At 49.8% G+C, this 19,496-nt stretch overlaps 1 protein-coding gene across 1 annotated transcript in view; it reads right to left on the reverse strand.

Annotated features, from left to right (window-relative positions):
• The window catches only part of slc41a2a (solute carrier family 41 member 2a), a gene marked incomplete at both ends in the record, with an annotated part of 166,514 nt that overhangs the window by 86,842 nt on the left and 60,176 nt on the right, over positions 1 to 19,496 (reverse strand). Inside the window, 2 exons of the mRNA XM_084335131.1 lie at positions 9,762 to 9,896; positions 10,166 to 10,245. Coding sequence (XP_084191257.1) covers positions 9,762 to 9,896; positions 10,166 to 10,245 — 215 coding nt within the window. The remainder of the gene's footprint in view (positions 1 to 9,761; positions 9,897 to 10,165; positions 10,246 to 19,496) is intronic.

Raw genomic sequence — 19,496 nt, forward strand, 5'->3', positions numbered from 1 at the left:
CTCCGCTGCTGCTGGCGGGGTCGATGTACATGACGCTTGCTTTGCTGCTTGATGGTGCGGGTGGAGGCCGCCGTCTGTTACTGTCGTGGAGTATGTCCAGATGGGCTCCATCGCACCGACTGCACTTTTTCTTTAAGCGGCATTCGGCTGCCATGTGTGATCGCGCACAGCGAAAACAGTGTCTGTTGGACTTTATCCATTGACTCGCTTCCTCCGCATTCATCTTGGGGAATGAGTCACATTGTGGGGGTTGAATTGGAAGTCAATCTGGGCTGGAGCGAGGTGGGTCTTAAGTTCTGGGCCCATAGCTTGGAAGCTCTCCCTCAGCTCTCTTTCTCCGCCTTTGAAGTTTGTCCCGTGATCGGACAATAATGTAGACGGTTTTCCTTTCCGTGATGTGAATCTTCGGAAGGCCATAAGGAATGAGTCTGCGCTCATGGTCGGAAGGAGCTCGATATGTATCGCTCTGGTGGTCATGCATTTGAATACAATACCCCACCGCTTCTCGGTGCCTCTTCCTTTCTTTATGTGCAGCGGGCCAAAACAGTCCATGCCTGTTGAGTGGAATGGCTTGTCGCCGAGTCGGAGGCGACATGGAGGTAGGTCAGCCATCCGTGGTATGCTGGGCTGCGCGCGCCACTTTCGGCAGTCTAGACAGGTTCGCTGGAAGCGTCGCACCGCCTCTCTTCCTTGAAGTATCCAGTAACGACGTCTGATTTCCGCGAAGACTCTCTCTGCTCCTGCGTGGTGTACATCCTCGTCGTATTTCTTTATAATCAGCTCTGTGACCTTGTGTCGGCTGTTCAATACGATCGGGTACTTAATGTCATCCGGTAAATTGGGGGCTCTCCGCAGGCGACCACCCACTCTGATGAGGGTATGTGTGTCACTCTCGGGGGCCAGATGAATCAATCTGCTGTCTGATGGGACGGGCTTTCCTCCCTGTAGACAGTCTAGTTCATCGGGGAACGAGTCTCTCTGGGCTCGTTGCAGTAGAAGCAGTTCTGCTTCCTCGTAGTCAGCTGCTGACATATCAGCGGGGGACTTAATCTCTGGGTGGTGCCGCAGGAATGTCCGTTGCTGCGCACTCTCTATGGTAATGCAATCGTCTATGTTGGGGTCTGCGGAGACAACAGTGCTCAATCCACAGAACATGGGTTTCTTATTCTCAGCCTCCTCGTCACTTGCTTCCCTCGGGGTGGGCGTGGGCCAATCTCCTTCCGGGAGCTTGAGGAATGCTGGTCCGTCACTGTAGATGTTATGACGGGTTAAGTCATCTAGGGACATTCCCCGGGTGATGACGTCAGCTGGGTTGTGTTTTGTATCAACATAGCGCCAGTTTGCTTCTCCGGTTAACTCTCCGGTTAACTCTTGAATCTCAGTGACTCTGACTCCCACGAAGACTTTGTATTTGCATGAATCCGATTTGATCCAGGCGAGTACTGTCGTGGAATCTGACCACAGGATTGTTCTATGCACCGGAATGGTGAGCTCACGTTGGATGAGCGTGGCTAGATGCGCTCCTGCGAGGGCTGCGCAGAGCTCTAGACGTGGGATAGACTGTTGCTTGCGTGGGGCTATTCTCGAGCGGGCGAGGATGAATGCTGTGTAGATCTCTCCCCCCTCTTCTTGGGCCCGCAAGTAGGCTACTGATCCGTAGGCGACCTCGGAGGCGTCACTGAAGACGTGTAAATCCATTTTACATGTCTCTGGCCTCACCGTGGGTGGGAAGTAGCTTCGGCGTATATTAACGCCTGGGAGTGAGTGGAGTTCCATCTCCCACTCTCTCCAGGTGGATGCAAGCTGTGCGGGAATGGGGTCGTCCCAGCCCTGGTCCTTGTCCCACAATGCTCGTACAATCATCTTTGCCCTGGTGGTGTACGGTAGTATACATCCTAACGGGTCATATTGTCGGGCGAGTGTTCTGTACACACTCCGTCTGGTGGTCGGTATTGCCGTCGACCTTCCCTGCTCCGTGGTCAGGGGTTTGTGTCTATAGTGGAGCGAATCTGTTTTGAAGCGCCACACTAGTCCTAGTGTCATCTCTTGGGCTTCTCCTGGGATTGTGGCCATCCAGGTCTCGCTGCTCGCTGCCTTGTCCGCGGAGGAGAGGCTGCGCAGTACGTGCGGATCGCTGCTGGCCCACTGCCTGAGATCAAAGCCGCCTTTGATCAGAGAGGCGCGGAGTTTAAGTAGGAGAGCCTCGGCTTCTTCCTGGGTCGAAACGCTTTGTAGACAGTTATCTACGTAGAAGCTGTTCTTCACACTGTGTCGGACCTCTTCGTCCGCTGCTGGGTCCTCTGCGACATGTCTCTGTAGTGCAAATGTAGCACAGCATGGGCTGCATGTAGTTCCGAAAGGGAGGACTTCCCATTGGTAGATGGCTGGGTGCTCATCTCCTGGCCTCTCTCTCCATAGGAACCGCAACAGGGGCTTGTCCTCCTCTACTAATCTCACCTGCAGGAACATCCCTTTGATATCCCCGCTGATAGCCACCTTGTCCTGGCGGAAGCGGAGTAGTACGCCTAGTAGGGAGGGGCCGAGTGTAGGACCGGGCAATAGCTCTTTATTCAGATTTTGGGATCCGATCTGGTAGCTGCAGTTAAACACGATGCGGTCTTTGCCGTTGTGATGAACCTTGTGGTGGGGCACGTACCACGATTCAGTCATCTGGTCGGCCTCTTTAATGTCAATCTTTGTGACGTGTCCCGCTGTGATGAGCTTCTCAATCTCAGCGCGGTATACACTTTCTTGGGCGGGGTCCTTGGCTAAGCGCCGCTCTGTGTTTAGTAGGTACCGCTCTGTGGCGTCTTTCTTTGCGTGAAAGGTAGGCATCCCTTCCCGCCGCAGGAGTGGCGTGGCGTATCTCAACACGCCGCTGACTGGGACTCTCTTTGTTCCCGTCTCGAGGAGGTTAATGGCGTAGATGTCGTCTTTAGAGCGAATGTCTTTCTTTTAGTTCTTAAAGGGCATTTGTTCTAAGGTCCATAGCCTCTCTACATGCTGCAGGAGTGCGGTGTCTCCCTCTGTGACTCGGGAGTGGAGACAGCTAGTGGCTGTGGTTCGGTTGAGAGATTTGGCGAGTGGGCCTTGGAGAGTCCATCCTAGGCGGGTCTCGACTGCTGCAGGACAGCCTCTGGGTCCGGTATGAACCCGGTCTATCGGGACAATGAGGTCTGCATGGTCGGAGCCTATCAACAGTGTCGGGGTAGCACCGTCTATGAGTGGGATCGGTAGCTTGCGTAGATGTACATATTTCTCCATCAGCTTGGCTACGGGGTATGTGTACCGCGAGAGTCCTATTTCTTGGCTGGTGAAAGCGTCTGTAATCCTGTACCGTCGCTCGGGCTGGCCGCTTGCTGCGATAGAGAATGAGACATTCTCGCCCTTTATCGTTTTCAAATCTCTTCTTATTGTCCGAATTGTCATTTGGTTTTCGCTCCCCCGCAGCCCTAGCTGGGCCGCAGCGGACGCGAGCAGAAGGGTCTTCTCTGACCCGTCATCAAGGACGGCGTAAGTGTCCATGACTTTATTCTGGTAGCTCAATGTCACACGGACTACCTTTAAGAGCACTCTGGCTCCGCTGCTGCTGGCGGGGTCGATGTACATGACGCTTGCTTTGCTGCTTGATGGTGCGGGTGGAGGCCGCCGTCTGTTACTGTCGTGGAGTATGTCCAGATGGGCTCCATCGCACCGACTGCACTTTTTCTTTAAGCGGCATTCGGCTGCCATGTGTGATCGCGCACAGCGAAAACAGTGTCTGTTGGACTTTATCCATTGACTCGCTTCCTCCGCATTCATCTTGGGGAATGAGTCACATTGTGACAGCCAGTGTTCTTTCTCACAGTAGGGGCACACTATCTTCCACTTCTCCTTTCTTGAGGGGGTACTGTGGCTCCTACTGCTTGGCACTGACTCCGATTGGTGCATGACAGTCACCGATCTTCTTCCATCATTTAGTCTCCTGGTTCCTTCTCTGGAGCCAGGGGTGCTCCGTCCGAATGTATCTAGCCGTAAGCTGCTGACTTCTCTCGCCAGGAAGTCGGCTAGATCGAGGAGGTTCGGTTCGGGGCCATTAGGGTCTCGGTGGTCTCTCTGCCGCCTAAAGCGCTCCTGTCGGGCGGGCGGTAGCTTCTCCAAGATCCTCTCTACATTTGAGTTGGCGTATAGTTCATGCCTACCCTTTTCCCTCTGCGCTCCCAGCATCCCTACTAGGGACTGCACTCTGATGGACAGGTCGTCCAGTGCTCGATTGTCTGTTGCTGGGGGTAGGCGGTCGATGTGCCTGATCTCCTGGATCACGTAATCCCATATACGTCCATATCTCTGGTCCAACGCTACCAGCGCTGCGGTGTATGGGGTCGTGGAAGTGGCGTAGGCAAGCGCTATGTTGTGCGCGCGGGGTACCTTTAAATGCTTCAGTAGTATCGCGTATTTATGGCGTTCATCAATGACATCCACCAACATTGTCTCCAGACACATGCGGAGCTCCGTATACTGGGCCCGGTTCTCCTGGGTGAAGTCTGGTACCATAGGTGTGCCAATGTATGACGCGGATTGTTGATACATCGGCGAGCGTTGGGGGAGAGGCCTCCTAGGCGAGTCTCCTCCTGCTCCTTGGCGTGGGCTGGTACCGGCTGTGTACCATGGCCCGCTGGTCCAGGTGCTGTTCCTCGGTGCGGGTCGTGCGTCGTGCTCACCCGTGAATAGCGTCGGGGGTCTGTAGCGCAGCTCCGCGGGGGTATAGCCTGGGCTGTACTGGACCTCCTGGTCCGGTAGAGTACTGTGCTGTCGTCGGGCGTGGTTCTCCTCCTCTTCCTCTTCGTCTTCCGTTAGGTCATCCAGGGCTTGTAGTCTCTGATTTAGCCTCTCCGCAGTGTATGCTGCTCCTTCCCGGTGGCTGGGTCTCGCTTGGACCGGTTGGGGAAGGGGGTCTGCGGGGGGTATAAACCTCGTCTGTTGGTCAAGTTCAGGGTCGCTTACTCGGCTAGGGGATGCCGCCCTGGAGTGATGTCTAGACGAGTTCCTGGAGCCTCTGGTGGAGGGAGGGGGTGTTGTCCTTCTGATCAGCTGTTCTATTAGTTGCGCTTGTGCTCTGTCGCGCTCGGCTTCGCGCTTGGTGAGATCCGTTTCTCTCTGGGCACCGGTGGCGGCGCGCTGGGCGTCGGCCCGGTCTCTTGCCATATTCTCTTCCATCTGAATGCGTCTTATTTCCAGGCGTATGTGCTCTTCTTCGCTCCGTTGCTGTATCTGCAATCGATCGCGTTCGCCCTGGAGTCTATCGCGTTCAGTAGAGGCTTTCAGGCTGACGAGGAATGCCTGCTGTAGTGTCCTCTCTGCCTCGCTGGGAGAAGACGGTTGTATAGGGGAGCCGTCCCTTGGGGTACTCCGTGCGGAGTCTTGGAGCTCTATCTCCACGGTGCTCTCCTCATCTTCTTCCGTGCCGAGTTCTCTCTCGGTAGTGTTGTCTTCCTCCCGGGACTCGTCGGGGACTACTTCTTCGGTATTGGCGGGGTGTAAAGTCATGTCTGGTTCCCCCTGGTCCCCACCGTGAGCTGGGTCAGTTACGTTAGAACCCATAGGGGCCTCTATGGTCGGGGTAGCCTGGTCGTTAGGGTTAGACATAATTTTACTTTCTAGTTTTACCGCGTTTACTGTTGGTAGAAGACTAGGTTGTTGACTGACAGCGTAAGCCTCTAGGTACTGAGGGAGCTGTCGTTTGCGCCGCGGGCGTTGTTGGTTAGGAGGATCGTTTCGTGGAGTGTTCATCATAGGCCATTTTAATATTAATAACACTATATTAATATTACACTGATTACCCTCCGGCTCGAAGGACCAATTGTAACTGAGGGGTACAATTCCCTGACTGTATTGTTAGATATGATACTTACTACCATTACCTCTTGTACTTTAGACTCTGGCCACCCAGTACTAGGTATAAATAATTATGATAAACACTCCCACCTGATGAAACGGATCCAACACAAATGTACCAAGTCGAAAGTCTGCGTTTAATAATAATACATAGCAAAAGGTATGTACAACGATCACTTAATTACATTTATGATTTGAAATAGTATGCACTTTTATGGCAAATGAGTATTCGTAGGTAGATCAATATCGAATGTCCAATCTCTGATTGCGCAGGAAGCAAATATACAACCTGGAATATTTAGGGAACAATAGCAATGATACTTGAATGATTATATAGCTGGATACACTAGGGGAAGGTTCCGACTGCTTGTAGGACAGCTGGAGGGGGGGGGGTAGAGTCTGGCTGTATCCCGTCTGGCCGAGGGTATCCTGGGAGAGCCCACAGTCGTGCGACCCGGTGCCCAGCGATCCTCGATCCACAGATGAAAGCAGTTGGACTCTCTGTGGCCGGCGTCCTCCGGTCCACGATGGAGAGACGTGAGGCGACCTCGTCGTGTAGAGCGTCTTCTCACCTGTCGTCCTCTCCGGGGGGGGTATTTCCAACACACCGCAGTGTTGGCCTTTATCCATAGAATAATCAAAGTACTCAAAGCATAATCCAAGCCGGGGAAGGCTAGCCGTCGTCGGTAGAATAATCCAATATACAGGTCCACTCGCTCTTTGGCCTGGAGCTCCTCGGGTGCAGCTTCACGTGGGGTCAACCACCCTGGATAAGCGTCCAGCTGATGCCCGAAACGATGGGGGTGCTGATTACTATAGGACTCTTACCGCACGAGGCACTACATATGAATAGACTATTATTAGCTTAATAGAATACGTCCAACTCGACGATATAGTGCCAAATATGACTATTCAAATATTAATATACACGATGTCTCAATGCCGATACTGGGCCGAATTGGCCTTACTGCCCACACGTGGTTCGCGGGGAGGCTTTTGCGTCTGTCACTCTGTTGGAGGGTAAGGAACTGGACTAAAAGAAAGCTCTACTTTAATAGCGCAGTATATATACGCACTATGAACAAATAGTACCATTAGTGGTGCGGTAGACATATTCCTACGCGGAACTAGGACTTGTCCATACATGTTGAGCGGTACGATTGAACCTGGTCTGAGGGGTATGGCGACCTGGCACCAAGGTCTCGTCCAATGGTAGAATGGAGACTATTATGGGATGTTCAGTAGACTAGAAGGGATATTCAATGCATATTGTACAAGGAATATACAAGGGATATCAGGGGATATACAAATACAATTAAATATATATATATAAATAAATATATATATTCGGTTTAATCTGATCCTTCAGAACAAGTATCGAGGAGGGCGCTTTTGATGGCCCCCCTCCTTTGGCTGCTCAAATCTCCTCTGACTGAATAAACATTCCTTCTATATGGTTATAGATGTCTAATATCATCCAAGTACAGTCAGTGCTTTCTTAGACTGATACCAGACATCCTATGTAAAGTATGCCTTGAATGTGTCTGTTAGTTATCTGCTAGACCGGCTGTTCCTCTGCTATTTAGGCGGCCACTGTTTACTGTGGGGTGTGACTTCCCCTGTGGCCTTTTATGACCGGCAACTGTTGTTCTCTAATCCAGTCTTACCCCTGAGCGGGGGTTTGTTTGGAATGCACTTTTGGCTAAGCCCTGTTTTTACATTATGGATTCATTTCTTTTATTCACACATATTAGTTATGGAATTCAAGGTCAATATTACCACACTGGTATGGTAATTTAAGAAGTCCCTTCACATCAAACAGAATATGATACATAAAACAGAGAGGAAGATGACAAGAACAGAGAGGAAAATGGTATAAGAACAGAGGAAGATGATATGAGAACAGAGAGGAAGATGTTATAAGAACAGATAGGAAGATGATATAATAACAGAGAGGAAGATATAAGAACAGAGAAGAAGATGATGCATAAAACAGAGAGGAAGATGATTGTTATGGAAAAATCCCATGTTCACCCTCATAACATTCCTAGTGTAATATTTCTTTCTTTATTTCTTTACTCCATTTACGAGAAACCAACTTACTGGGCATAGATTCTCTAGCGTACAGATGGCATGTTTTTCTCTGGAACCACTAACGACCAGTTCTCTGATAACAAAATATATTAGGTTCTGCTGGGGCCAGATGCAGCTTATCAGTGTTCATCCCACGCTGTTATGAGAACTGCCTGACTTTTCTTCCTGTGTGCAAAACCTTGATTTCTCTTACTATAAGGCTGAAAGTATCCTTGGCCTCAGGGCTCATTGTCTTCCGCAATCGAGCCTTGCGGTTAACAGATGTTATCTCCTAGGTCACACAGAACCAAAACACTCAACTTTATGACTCAAAGAGACTCTCCCCCTTTTCAGCCTTGACAAAAGAAAAAAGAGCTTTTCTTTTGTTTACAAATCATTTCCGCCTGTCTCTTAGCAATAAACAAATGGATGACGAACAACTTCCTGAAGAAAACTAGACAAAACTGAAATCCTACTAGTCGGTTCTATAACCAAAAAGAGAAATATTACAGAGCAATATGGGGCAACTTACTCCTTGGATCAAACCTGAAGTTACAAGTATTTGTCTAGTTATAATAGACTCAGACCTAAGCTTTAAATCACACATCAACAAGGTGACAAAAACATAATTTTCCACCTTAGAAACATAGCTAAGGTACGGCCATTTATAAATCAAAAAGACTTGACTACTGTAATGCACTCCTCACCGGCCTCCCAAAAAAAAACACAGAACGACTCCAACTCATTAAAAACTCTGCAGCTAGGCTACTAACTAGAACCAAGAGGAGAGACCACATCAGTCCAGTATTAGCTAACCTACACTCAGTACCGTCTGGGAGAAATGCTAAATCTATATTTTATATTATTGCTATGTGTCCATTGTCATTGTCATTGTCAATTGACAGTATAAACCTTCCCTTCAATATGCCATAAAGAAATAATTTTTTCATCAATACGTTCCCATTTTATAGCGTCGTGAATATGAACTATATACCAGAATGGTCTGGGCTAATTCCTGCAAAGCTAGTTACAGGGTGCTAAGCTAATAACGTTAAATCGATTGGCGTTTCGGCCATACACAAGCTAGAGTTAAAAATCAAAATGCATATGATCAATATCATGTTCCACCATGAATGCATGAATGGGGGGGGGGGGGGGGGGGAGTCGTTTCTGATTATTGATGACCAATAACGGCATTCGTTATTGCAGCATCATACGCTGACCAGAGGCTTGGCTATGAGAGCTATGTAATCGCTCTTATCTGTGGCCGGTTGGATTCAAAAAAGGATTTCCCAGTTATTGATCGCCATCTGGTAGATCGATATGTCCATTGGCTGATGCTATTCCTTTACTGCATACTGAATTCAGCGTCGCAATAAGTATTCCATGCGATCTGGTCCTGTGTGACCGCACCTCTCGCACGCCCCTTGCGGCGGCCCTGCCTACACTGGCTTCCAGTAACATTTAGAATTGATTTAAAGGTCCTCCTCCTTATATACAAAGCACTAAATGGAACAGGACCAAGCTATATTGCAAATTATCTGTCTGTTTACCTGAGCCACAGAGGCTCCTGTCTGTCTGTTTACCTGAGCCACAGACGCTCCTGTCTGTCTGTTTACCTGAGCCACAGACTCTCCTGTCTGTCTGTTTACCTGTCTAACTGTCTGTTTACCTGTCTGTTTACCTGAGCCACAGACTCTCATGTCTGTCTGTTTACCTGTCTAACTGTCTGTTTACCTGTCTGTTTACCTGAGCCACAGACTCTCATGTCTGTCTGTTTACCTGTCTAACTGTCTGTTTACCTGTCTGTTTACCTGAGCCACAGAAGCCTCTGCATGGGTTGTAGCAGCAGCCCTGATGGTCGTCCGGCACCTGACCAGGTAAACAGCTCATGTGCAGATGGGTGGCAATGCGACTGGACTGAATGGAGACAAGGTTCCCTCCAATACCTGTAGACAGGCGCGGGGGACGGGTGAGACAGGTATTAGTGCTCTATATATACTGTATATTATATATTATTATATTGTAAATATAATATAAACACCCCCCCCCCCCCCCCCCCCACTCAACTCCAACCGACAAAATAAACTTTTCTTTAACAAAGTGAAGTACCAAGAGGGGCTCTTGCCTAGAAGTTGCTGTTTGACAATATTACAGATTCTACTCTTAAAAGCCACTAAACAGTCACCACAGTCTTCAGACAAAGACGACGCCTCACCATTTAAAACCGGAGCGTAAACTATGATTCCTGACAGGTTGGGATCTGACACAGCTGTGTCCAGGATGAGGCCGCCAAGACTGAAACGATAAACAAATCACCTCATGTGGTTAATGATGTGGAGTCATTTGAGTGGATATTATTCACGGAGGCGGACAGCAGAGTCTTTGGTTGAAGATGGAATTGAATGAAAGCACATGTTGCCCAGCGAGGAGAGATAGAGTACAACAAAACACGTCTACCGAGGATCTCTGTGGAACGACGAGCAAACAGAGAGTTTATACAGGAGAGAGACTATGAGAAGGGTGTGTGTGTGACAGTTGAAGGGAGAGAGAGAGGGGAGGGGGAGAGAGAGAGAGAGGGGGGGGGATATAGTGTATGTAGATAGATATGTCTAGGAGTGATTTGTGGGATAGTAAAAGAGAGGAGAGAGATACTGTCTGCAATGTGTTTGTACTTGTGGGATAGAGAGAGAGAGATTGTGTGTTTGTACTTGTGGGATAGTGAGAGAGAGAGTATGTCTGTGCATGTGTGTGTGTCTGTGCATGTGTGTGTTTGTACTTGTGGGATAGTGAGAGCAGTGGCGTCGTTTCAGTAAAAGGCAAGGTATGGCGAGGAGGGAGGGGGGGGGGTGAAGGGGCGGTTCCCCCCCTTGGTGGATTTTTTTTGTCAAATCAGTTGTGCAATAGTCACTTTTGGTGAGTTGTTTCTATACAATTCAGTTATATGACATTTAGGTATGACACAGGACTACACAAGCATTTTTAGTATAGACAACAGACTAAAGCAGGGAACCACAATATTTTGCATATGAATTATGCAGAATGTAATATCATAACTGTCTATTACTTTTCTTGCAATTGAGACAATTTTCCTTAGGTACGGTTTTGAGGTGTGTGTTCAACAGAATGTAGTATCAAAAACACATTCACAAAAAGTATGGGTTACTGAATGCTGAACTGCACTGTTATAATCACTAAGCCATTGTAAGACCTTACCTGTGTCCCTGTATCACTTGTCTCTGCTGCCCTTTGATTAAAAAACGTCCCTATGTCCATTTTCCTTATTTTTTTGGGCATATTTCAGTTAGTCACAGTAAAAGTCACCTAGTAAAAGTGAGATAATTGACAATATCAAAACATGCTAGGGCTGTACCGAATAGTTCGAAGCTTCGTTCATAACGTTGACATTCGAATTTTTTACATTTTTATTTGCCAAGGTATGGCGAGTGCCATACCTTGCCATACCAGAACGACGCCCCTGAGTGAGAGTGAGAGAGAGTGTGTGTGTGTCTGTGCATGTGTGTGTGTGCTGGGTCTGGTTGGGCCCGGCTGGGTCTGGTTGGGCCCGGCTAGCCCAGAGTGAAACTCTTATGTTCAGTACAACAACCACAGTCTTTCCTGTTGGCCCTGAATGAATGAATGAATGAAAACTTTATTTAACAGATTGCAGAATGGGTACAATACAGTACGGCTCAATACACACAATTGTTAAGGGGGTGCAGACCAGAGAAAGACGTTTGTCTTGTTTACATCAAGGTCCCCCATTTTCAATTCATATCGACATTTATGACATACACAACATACATGACAGGTATTTAGTACTGATACATTTGTGACATAAACGATATTCCAATATACAGCACTGTTACCCATAGATCCTGACAGAGTATATACATATGATGGGGAGGGGACTTGATTGATTGAAAAGTTTATTAACAGATTGCAGAATGGGTACAGTACAGTACAGCTCAATACATACAATTGTTAAGGGGATGCAGACCAGAGAAAGACTTTCGTCTTGTTTACATCAGGGTCCCCCATTTTCAATTCATCATAACATATATGACATACATGACATACAGATAGACAGTACTGCTACATCTATACATTTATGACATATCAGATTTGCAAATACAGTACTGTTTGTGATACAAAAGTGTCCAGAAAAAGAGTGTATATACATTTGACATAGAAACTGTACATTGGAGGAGGTTGGGTGGGAGGGGTGGGGTTGGGTGGGTGGGTGGGGGCTGTACATTGGCGGGGGGGGTTGGGTAGGGGGGGGGGGACAGTGTACACTGTACATTGGAATACTGACAAAGCCATACTTGGTCATTTACTGTACAACTGGGTTAGGACATTTGTAGGGGCCAGTTTCGAATTGCAGTCTCCCGTAGGTGTTTTTTGAGAGTGTTTTTGAAAGTGGGTAGTGATTCACATTCCTTTACAGCTTTGGGTAGGGCATTCCACATTGATGTGGCATAATTGCGAAACGTGTTTAGTCCCTTGTTTGAGCCGAATCTGGGTTTAACATGATTTGTGGAGCTCCCTCTGTATTATGTTGAGACAATGAACACACGACCGTGTGGTTTCATTACTTTATTCGACTGACTCTTAGGTTACAAACACCAGCCCTACCTCGAGCGCTAACCACGCCCGTCTATTAAAGGCACAGTAGCCTACAATGTAACTGCTAGTATGTCACAACCTATACGTAGCATAACAGGACATAACATTTCCCCCCCCCTTCCCTCTTGCAACAGCAATAGAACATTCCAGTCCATGAACAGAAACTGAACACTTCAGTCCACCAACCCGTGGCATTTACCCAGTAACATAGTCCCCATGCCAAGCGGGTGGAGCCCTCACCCTCTGAGGGCGAGCAGGCTGGGGAGCAGGGTCTGGTGGTTGTGGTGGGTTACCTCCCACCCTGGTTGCTTCCAAGCGGGGCTGCCAACTGCGGGTTGCAGCTTGGCTCATGGATGATGCAGGCAGTGCCGGGGCACCCACCTTATGCAGGCGGTTTGAGTGCCAGCGAGAACCATCATCTAGTCTGTAGGTGGCCGGACCCAGTTGACGGGTCACTCGGAGGGGTGCTGACCAGTATGAGCTCAGCTTGTTCTTGCGGTTGGCATGTTTAATCCTGACCCAATCCCCTGCTGACATAGTGGGAGTCTGTACTCTGTGAGAGGCATCATACGTCCGTTTCATCTGAGCCTGTGAGCTTTGGACCTGATCTCTGGCCTTCTCGAGCCCAGGGCTCTCGCATGCAGGGGCCGGTTCAGCTCTCAAGCAGTCTAGTGGTTGTTTCATTTCTCGCCCAATCATGAGCAGAGCCGGAGAGACCCCTGTGGTGGAGTGCTTGGATGCCCGGATGGTCAGGAGAGTTTGGGTGAGTGCAGCGCTGAAGGTTTTCCCCTCCTCCAGGCAGGCTCTGATTCCATTCTTCAGAGATTTGTTTAGGCGTTCAACGCCGCCGTTACTTTCAGGATGGTAGACCGACGTCCTGATGTGCCTGATGGACCTCAGTGACAGGAACTCAGAGAACTCTGCCGAGATGAATTGAGGCCCATTGTCTGTGGTGACGACACTGGGCAGGCCCCAGCGCCCAAACAGCTTGACGAGGTTGTCGGTGATGCTCTGTGTGGTGATGGAGCTGAGTTCGATGGCTTCTGGCCACTTCGAGTGTAGGTCGTGCACGACCATCAGGTAGCGGGCATGTGCCGGGGCCCCATGAAGCTCTCCGCATAGGTCAACCTGAATGTGCTCCCACGGCGCGGACGGCCACAGGGTCGGGGTGAGGGGTGCTGTAGCCGGCTGGCCCGTTTTCCCACTCAGCAGGCAGCAGGTACAGTTGCGCACCAGCTCCTCTACGTCGCCGTCTATGTGAGGCCACCACACTGTGTCTCTGCAGCGTTGTTTCAACTTAACCACCCCCAGGTGGCCGTCGTGCGCCATGTGCAATACCCTGGCCCTCAGCGCCTCTGGTATAATAGCGCGGTGACCGCGGGCGAGGCACACCTCCCCCCAGCAGGAGAGCTCGTCGCGGACTCGGCGGTATGGGAGCAGTCTGTCCTCCACCGTGGCTGGCCAGCCGTCCTGGATATAGGCACGGAGATTTGTAAATGTCTCATCTTCAGCCGCAGCCTGCTGCAGCTCAGCCAGCGTGACTACTGCGCTGAGCGGTCCATGCAGCATGTGGACCCAGTCCACGTCGTCCTCCTGTTCAGGACTCGCCTCACCCGCCTCTTTTGTCGTAGAGACGGCTCTTGAAAGAAGGTCAGCTACCGTGTTAGAGCGCCCCGGCATAAACTCGAGTCCGAAGTTGTACTGATTCAGCCTATCAGCCCACCTCAGTAGCCTCATAGGCTTGTGCCCCGCCCCTCGGGTCGCCAGCAGCGCTGTCAGAGACTGATGATCTGTGCGAATGGTGAACGCCCTGCCATACAGGTAGACATGCCAGCGTTCGCAGGCCCACAGACAGGCGAGGGCCTCCCTTTCCCCCACCGAGTATTTCTGCTCGGCTGGTGTGAGGGCCCGAGAGGCAAAAGCCACTGGACGCTCTACCCCTCCATAAACCTGGGATAGCACGGCGCCGAGCGCCACCCCAGAGGCGTCACAGGTGACCAGGGTGGGCGCGGTCAGGCTGAAATGCGCCAGTGTTGGCGGGGACGTGAGCTGCCGTTTGATGACGCGCACAGCCTCCCGGCAGGCCGGGGTCCAGTCCCATACCGCATCCTTGCGTAACAGCTGGCGCAGAGGGGCCGTCGAGTCAGAATAGTGTGGCATGAACCGGAGGTAGTAGGCAGCCATGCCCAGAAAAGAAGACAGCTTGGACGGCGACTGCGGGTCCGGCAGGGACAGGATTGCTTCGGTGTGGGACATGATCGGGGTGATACCCTCCCTGGAGAGCCTGAACCCCAGGAACTCGACCTCAGTAGCTCCAAATGTACACTTCTCCGCATTGAGTGTGACCCCGTTTTGCTTGAAGCGCTGGAAGACCTGCTCCAGGCGAGCGTCGTGGAGCGCAGCGGTGGGCGCATGCACCACCACATCATCCAAGTAGATGCTGACCCCCTGGATGCCAGCCAAAATGAGCGACATTATTTTCTGAAAACAGCTTGGGGCTGATGACAGGCCAAAAGCCATGCGCTTGTACCTGAAAACCCCCACATGTGTGACAAACGCTGTGAGGTCCATACTGCCCGGTGCCAGGGGAACCTGCAGGTAGCCGTGACGTAAATCCATTTTACTGAAAATCGTGGAGCCATGGAAATGGCTAGTCAGCTCCTCCGCTGTGGGGAGGGGATACTTGTCAGGGATGATGGCTTTGTTTACGTCTGTCAGATCGACGCATAGACGCAGTCCGCGCCCCCCCCCCGTTTCTTGGCTATCACCAGGTTGGACACCCAGGGAGAGGCGTTGATCGGTTCTATGACGTCCTCCTTCACCAGATGACGAATCTCCTCCTCCACCGCATCACGGAGGGCCAAGGGAATGCGCCGCAGCGGCTGAATGACGGGTCGGACAGACGTGTCCACCGAGGGCTGGTGCACAAATCCAGTCATACAGCCCAGGCCTTCGAACAGTGTCGGGTGATGGTCAGGCCAGGACGCGGTGACCTGCAGGACGCGTAGACCCCCAGCGTCGGTCAATGTGAAGTCCAGAGCATGAAACAGGTCTAGCCCCATGATGTTAGCCCCTCTCCGTGTGATGTAGAACTCGGTGTCAGGGATGTGTCTCTTTTTGTACTCCACAGGTAGGCAGGCTACCCCTAAAGTGGTGATCGGGGCGTGGCCATACCCCGACAGGGCGTTTGCTGCTGTAGTCAACGGCACGTGACTGAAGAGCCGGTCATAAGTGGACTTATTCAGGAGCGACACTTTAGCCCCTGTGTCCACGAGGAGTGGTATGGAGGCCCCACCCACACGACATGTGCAATGACTGAATGAGGCCTGTGGGCTTTGTACTGTATTGATGGGAACAGCCCCAGACTGTGCGTGATCAGGAGGAGAGCGACACCAGCGCGCAAAATGGTTAACCCTGTTGCAGTTACGGCAGCGCTTGCCTAGAGCAGGGCAGGACAGGTCCCTGGTTGCATGCTTAGGGGAGCCACAGTTACCACAACGCCTTTGTCCATTCTCCCTCTCCCTCGGCGCCCTGTCTGCCACTCTCTGCACATCGAAGTTGTCACCGTCTGCGCCAGCTGCCTCCTGGGCCACGTTCTGAACTCCGGGTGGAGGTGACGTCACAGGCTCATGCACCGCGCGGGAAAACTTGCGCGCCTCAGAGATAGCTGTCTCCAACTGTTTTCCAATCACTACTGCATCAGCTAGTGTCATGGCGTCCGGCTCTAATAACAGTCTCTCCCTCAGTTGAGCACACAATGTTCTTTCAATCAGCTGGTCGACTATGAGTCCATCCTCCAAGTTCCTAAAATCACAATGCTTGGCTAGCTCCCGCAGGGCAGACACATATTGCGAAACAGTCTCACCAGACCTCTGTGCTCTCTGGCGGAACTCAAACCGGTACATCCGACGGCTTCTTCCCGAGCTAAAATGCGACTTCAGAGCCTCGGTAGCAGTAGAGTACTGATCGTCGGCTAATGTAAGCGTAGCATAAATCCGTTGCCCCTCCTGTCCGAGGCAGTGTCGCAGAAGTGCGCACTTCCTAGCTTCTTCCAGATCCTCCAGTCCCAACGCCAATAAATAGTCCTCCAATGACGTTAGCCATCTAACCCATGGAACCGCTGGGTCACCGGGAACAGGTAGAAACGGTGGTGGCGGTGGTAAAACGAAATCAGCCATCCTCGTTTGCCAATTATTATGTTGAGACAATGAACACACGACCGTGTGGTTTCATTACTTTATTCGACTGACTCTTAGGTTACAAACACCAGCCCTACCTCGAGCGCTAACCACGCCCGTCTATTAAAGGCACAGTAGCCTACAATGTAACTGCTAGTATGTCACAACCTATACGTAGCATAACAGGACATAACACTCTGGTGTTGTGATCGTGGTATTCACTGACCTTTGGGAAGTATTTTGACATGTACATGGGTACCTTGGTCGCGTAGTGTATCTTGTAGACCAGGCCCATTGCAAGTTGCTGTACTCTGTCGTCTACTCTAGGCCATCCTAGGTTGTCAAAGTGGGCAGGGGTGAGGTGGGTTCTAGGAGTCAGGTCAAGCAGTAGTCTGACTAGCTTGTTTTGAGACTGTACATTAGGAGGGGGTGGGTGGGTGGGAGAGAAATATACATACGGTGGGGAGGAGACTGTACATTTGGAGGGGGTGGGTGGGTGGGAGAGAAATATACATACGGCGGGGAGAGAATATATACATGCGGTGGGGAGGAGACTGTCTATTAGGAGGTGGTGGGGTGTTTGGGCATTTACGGTGGCCAGTTTAGAATTGCAGCCTCCCGTAGGTGCTCTTGGGATTCACATTCCTTTACAGCTTTGGGTAGGGCATTCCACATTGATGTGGCATAATTGCGAAACGTGTTTAGTCCCTTGTTTGAGCCGAATCTGGGTTTAACATGATTTGTTGAGCTTCCTCTGGTGTTGTGGTCGTGGTATTCACAGACCTTTGGGAAGTATTTCGACAAGTACATGGGTACCTTAGTCGTGTAGTGTATCTTGTAGACCAGGCCCATTGCAAGTTGCTGTACTCTGTCGTCTACTCTAAGCCATCCTAGGTTGTCAAAGTGGGCAGGGGTGAGGTGGGTTCTGGGGGTAAGGTCAAGTAGTAGTCTGACCAGTTTGTTTTGTGATGTTTGTAATCTTGTTTTTAGCGCCTTTGAGGTGCTTTGGTACCATGAGGTACAAGCATAGTCGTAGTACCCTTGAATGAGTGCTCCTGCCAGAGTCTTCAGGGTATTCTTGTTTACCAGAGAGGAGATCCGGTACAAGAATCTAGTTCGTTGGTTGACTTTTTTTTATTACATTGGATGCCATTTTGTCACAGGAAAGATTTGCCTCTAGGATGGAACCCAGGTAGGTAATTTCATCTTTCCTTGTGACAATATTGTCACCCACTGTAACTGAGAAGCCGTCGGTCTTGCTGAGTTTGTTATTTGAACCGAAGATAATGGACTCTGTTTTGCCCATGTGTAATGATAGTTTGTTATCAGCGAGCCATATGCAGATTTTGTCTAGTTCCGAGCTGAGGGTTTTTTCAACCTGCAACTTGTTCTTGTCAGAGACCAGCAGGGCTGAGTCATCCGCAAACAGGAACAAGCTGTTGGGGTTAACCCTTTCACTGCCACACTACAAAACGGTTAACCCTTTCACTGCAACAATACAGAAGGTTAACCCTTTCACTGCCACATGACAGCAAGTTAACCCTTTAACTACCACACTACAGAAGGTTATGTGGTAGTGAAAGGGTTAAGACCCTGATTCAGACTCTACTCCACATTCAGACCTCAGACGAGGAAACAAACCTGGCAACCAATAGGCGGGTGCTAGAAGTGTCACATGATTGAGGAAAGGGTCCACCTGGTTCTGCAGGTTCCCAAAGCAGTAATACAACCAAGACAACAGATGGAGGTATAACACTGGTAAATGTTTATTTGGAAATCAATATATATATTTATAAAAACATGGTTGGGGTAAACAGGGTCTCTGTTATGTGTTTTGTGCTCTGATCAGGCGCTCCTAATGTGATGTGTCGTGTCTAGCTGTAGTTCCCTGTCATGGTGTTGTAGTCCTTATCGTTATCCCCTCAGCTGTGCCCATTTGCAATTAACCCAGGTGTGTCTTGTCTCGTCATCCCCTCATGTATAAGTATTCTGTCTTCCCTTTCGTCTGATGCTGATCCTGTCTGTGCAGTATGATATCTTGTTTGTCATTTCGTTATATTCCTTTATTCCAAAACCATGGTAATTATTTCATTAAATATTCTTTGTGATTACTTTGGCTACCGTCTCCTTATTATGTTACATTGACTCGACATCGAGCCTGCAAATTGTCAATGATAACGTAATACTACAGTTCTTTTTCTCCAATTGCTTAACTCATTCTGCGCCATCGCTTAATTAGCTAGAGGGCGCTAGTACGCCACCGCTTTAATCAATGGGGGGACTGCGAGATTTGCGAGTGCTTAAAATATATCAGAAATTATAGCTATGGGTCTAATACACCCGTCGATTATCAGTGAGTTGCTTCCAGTCAACATGTACAAAACGGATTGTTTTTTCATCTGTACATTTCCGTTTTATACCGTTTTGAATACAAGTATAGTTTTGGTGATTTCTAATAATCCCAGGAAAAGACGCGATAATAGCCCTTTAGTGGAATACACAAAACACGTTGTCATTTTTTGCCTGATTATCGAATATTCCTGAAATCAATGCTAGATCATCATTATTACCCTTCCTCGTGCAAGAATGAAAAGAGCCCTGGACCGCAGGGCTCCCCCCCCCCCCTTCCTGCCACCCACGGCACACAGCCACACATACACACACAGAGAGAGCGTAGATCGGGGTAGAAATAAATATCAGATCAACGATCAAATTTATATATAGTGTTCTTACCTTGTATCC

Source organism: Notolepis coatsorum, assembly GCF_963971535.1.
Source record: "Notolepis coatsorum genome assembly, chromosome: 18".
Classification (NCBI taxonomy): Eukaryota; Metazoa; Chordata; class Actinopteri; order Aulopiformes; family Paralepididae; genus Notolepis; species Notolepis coatsorum.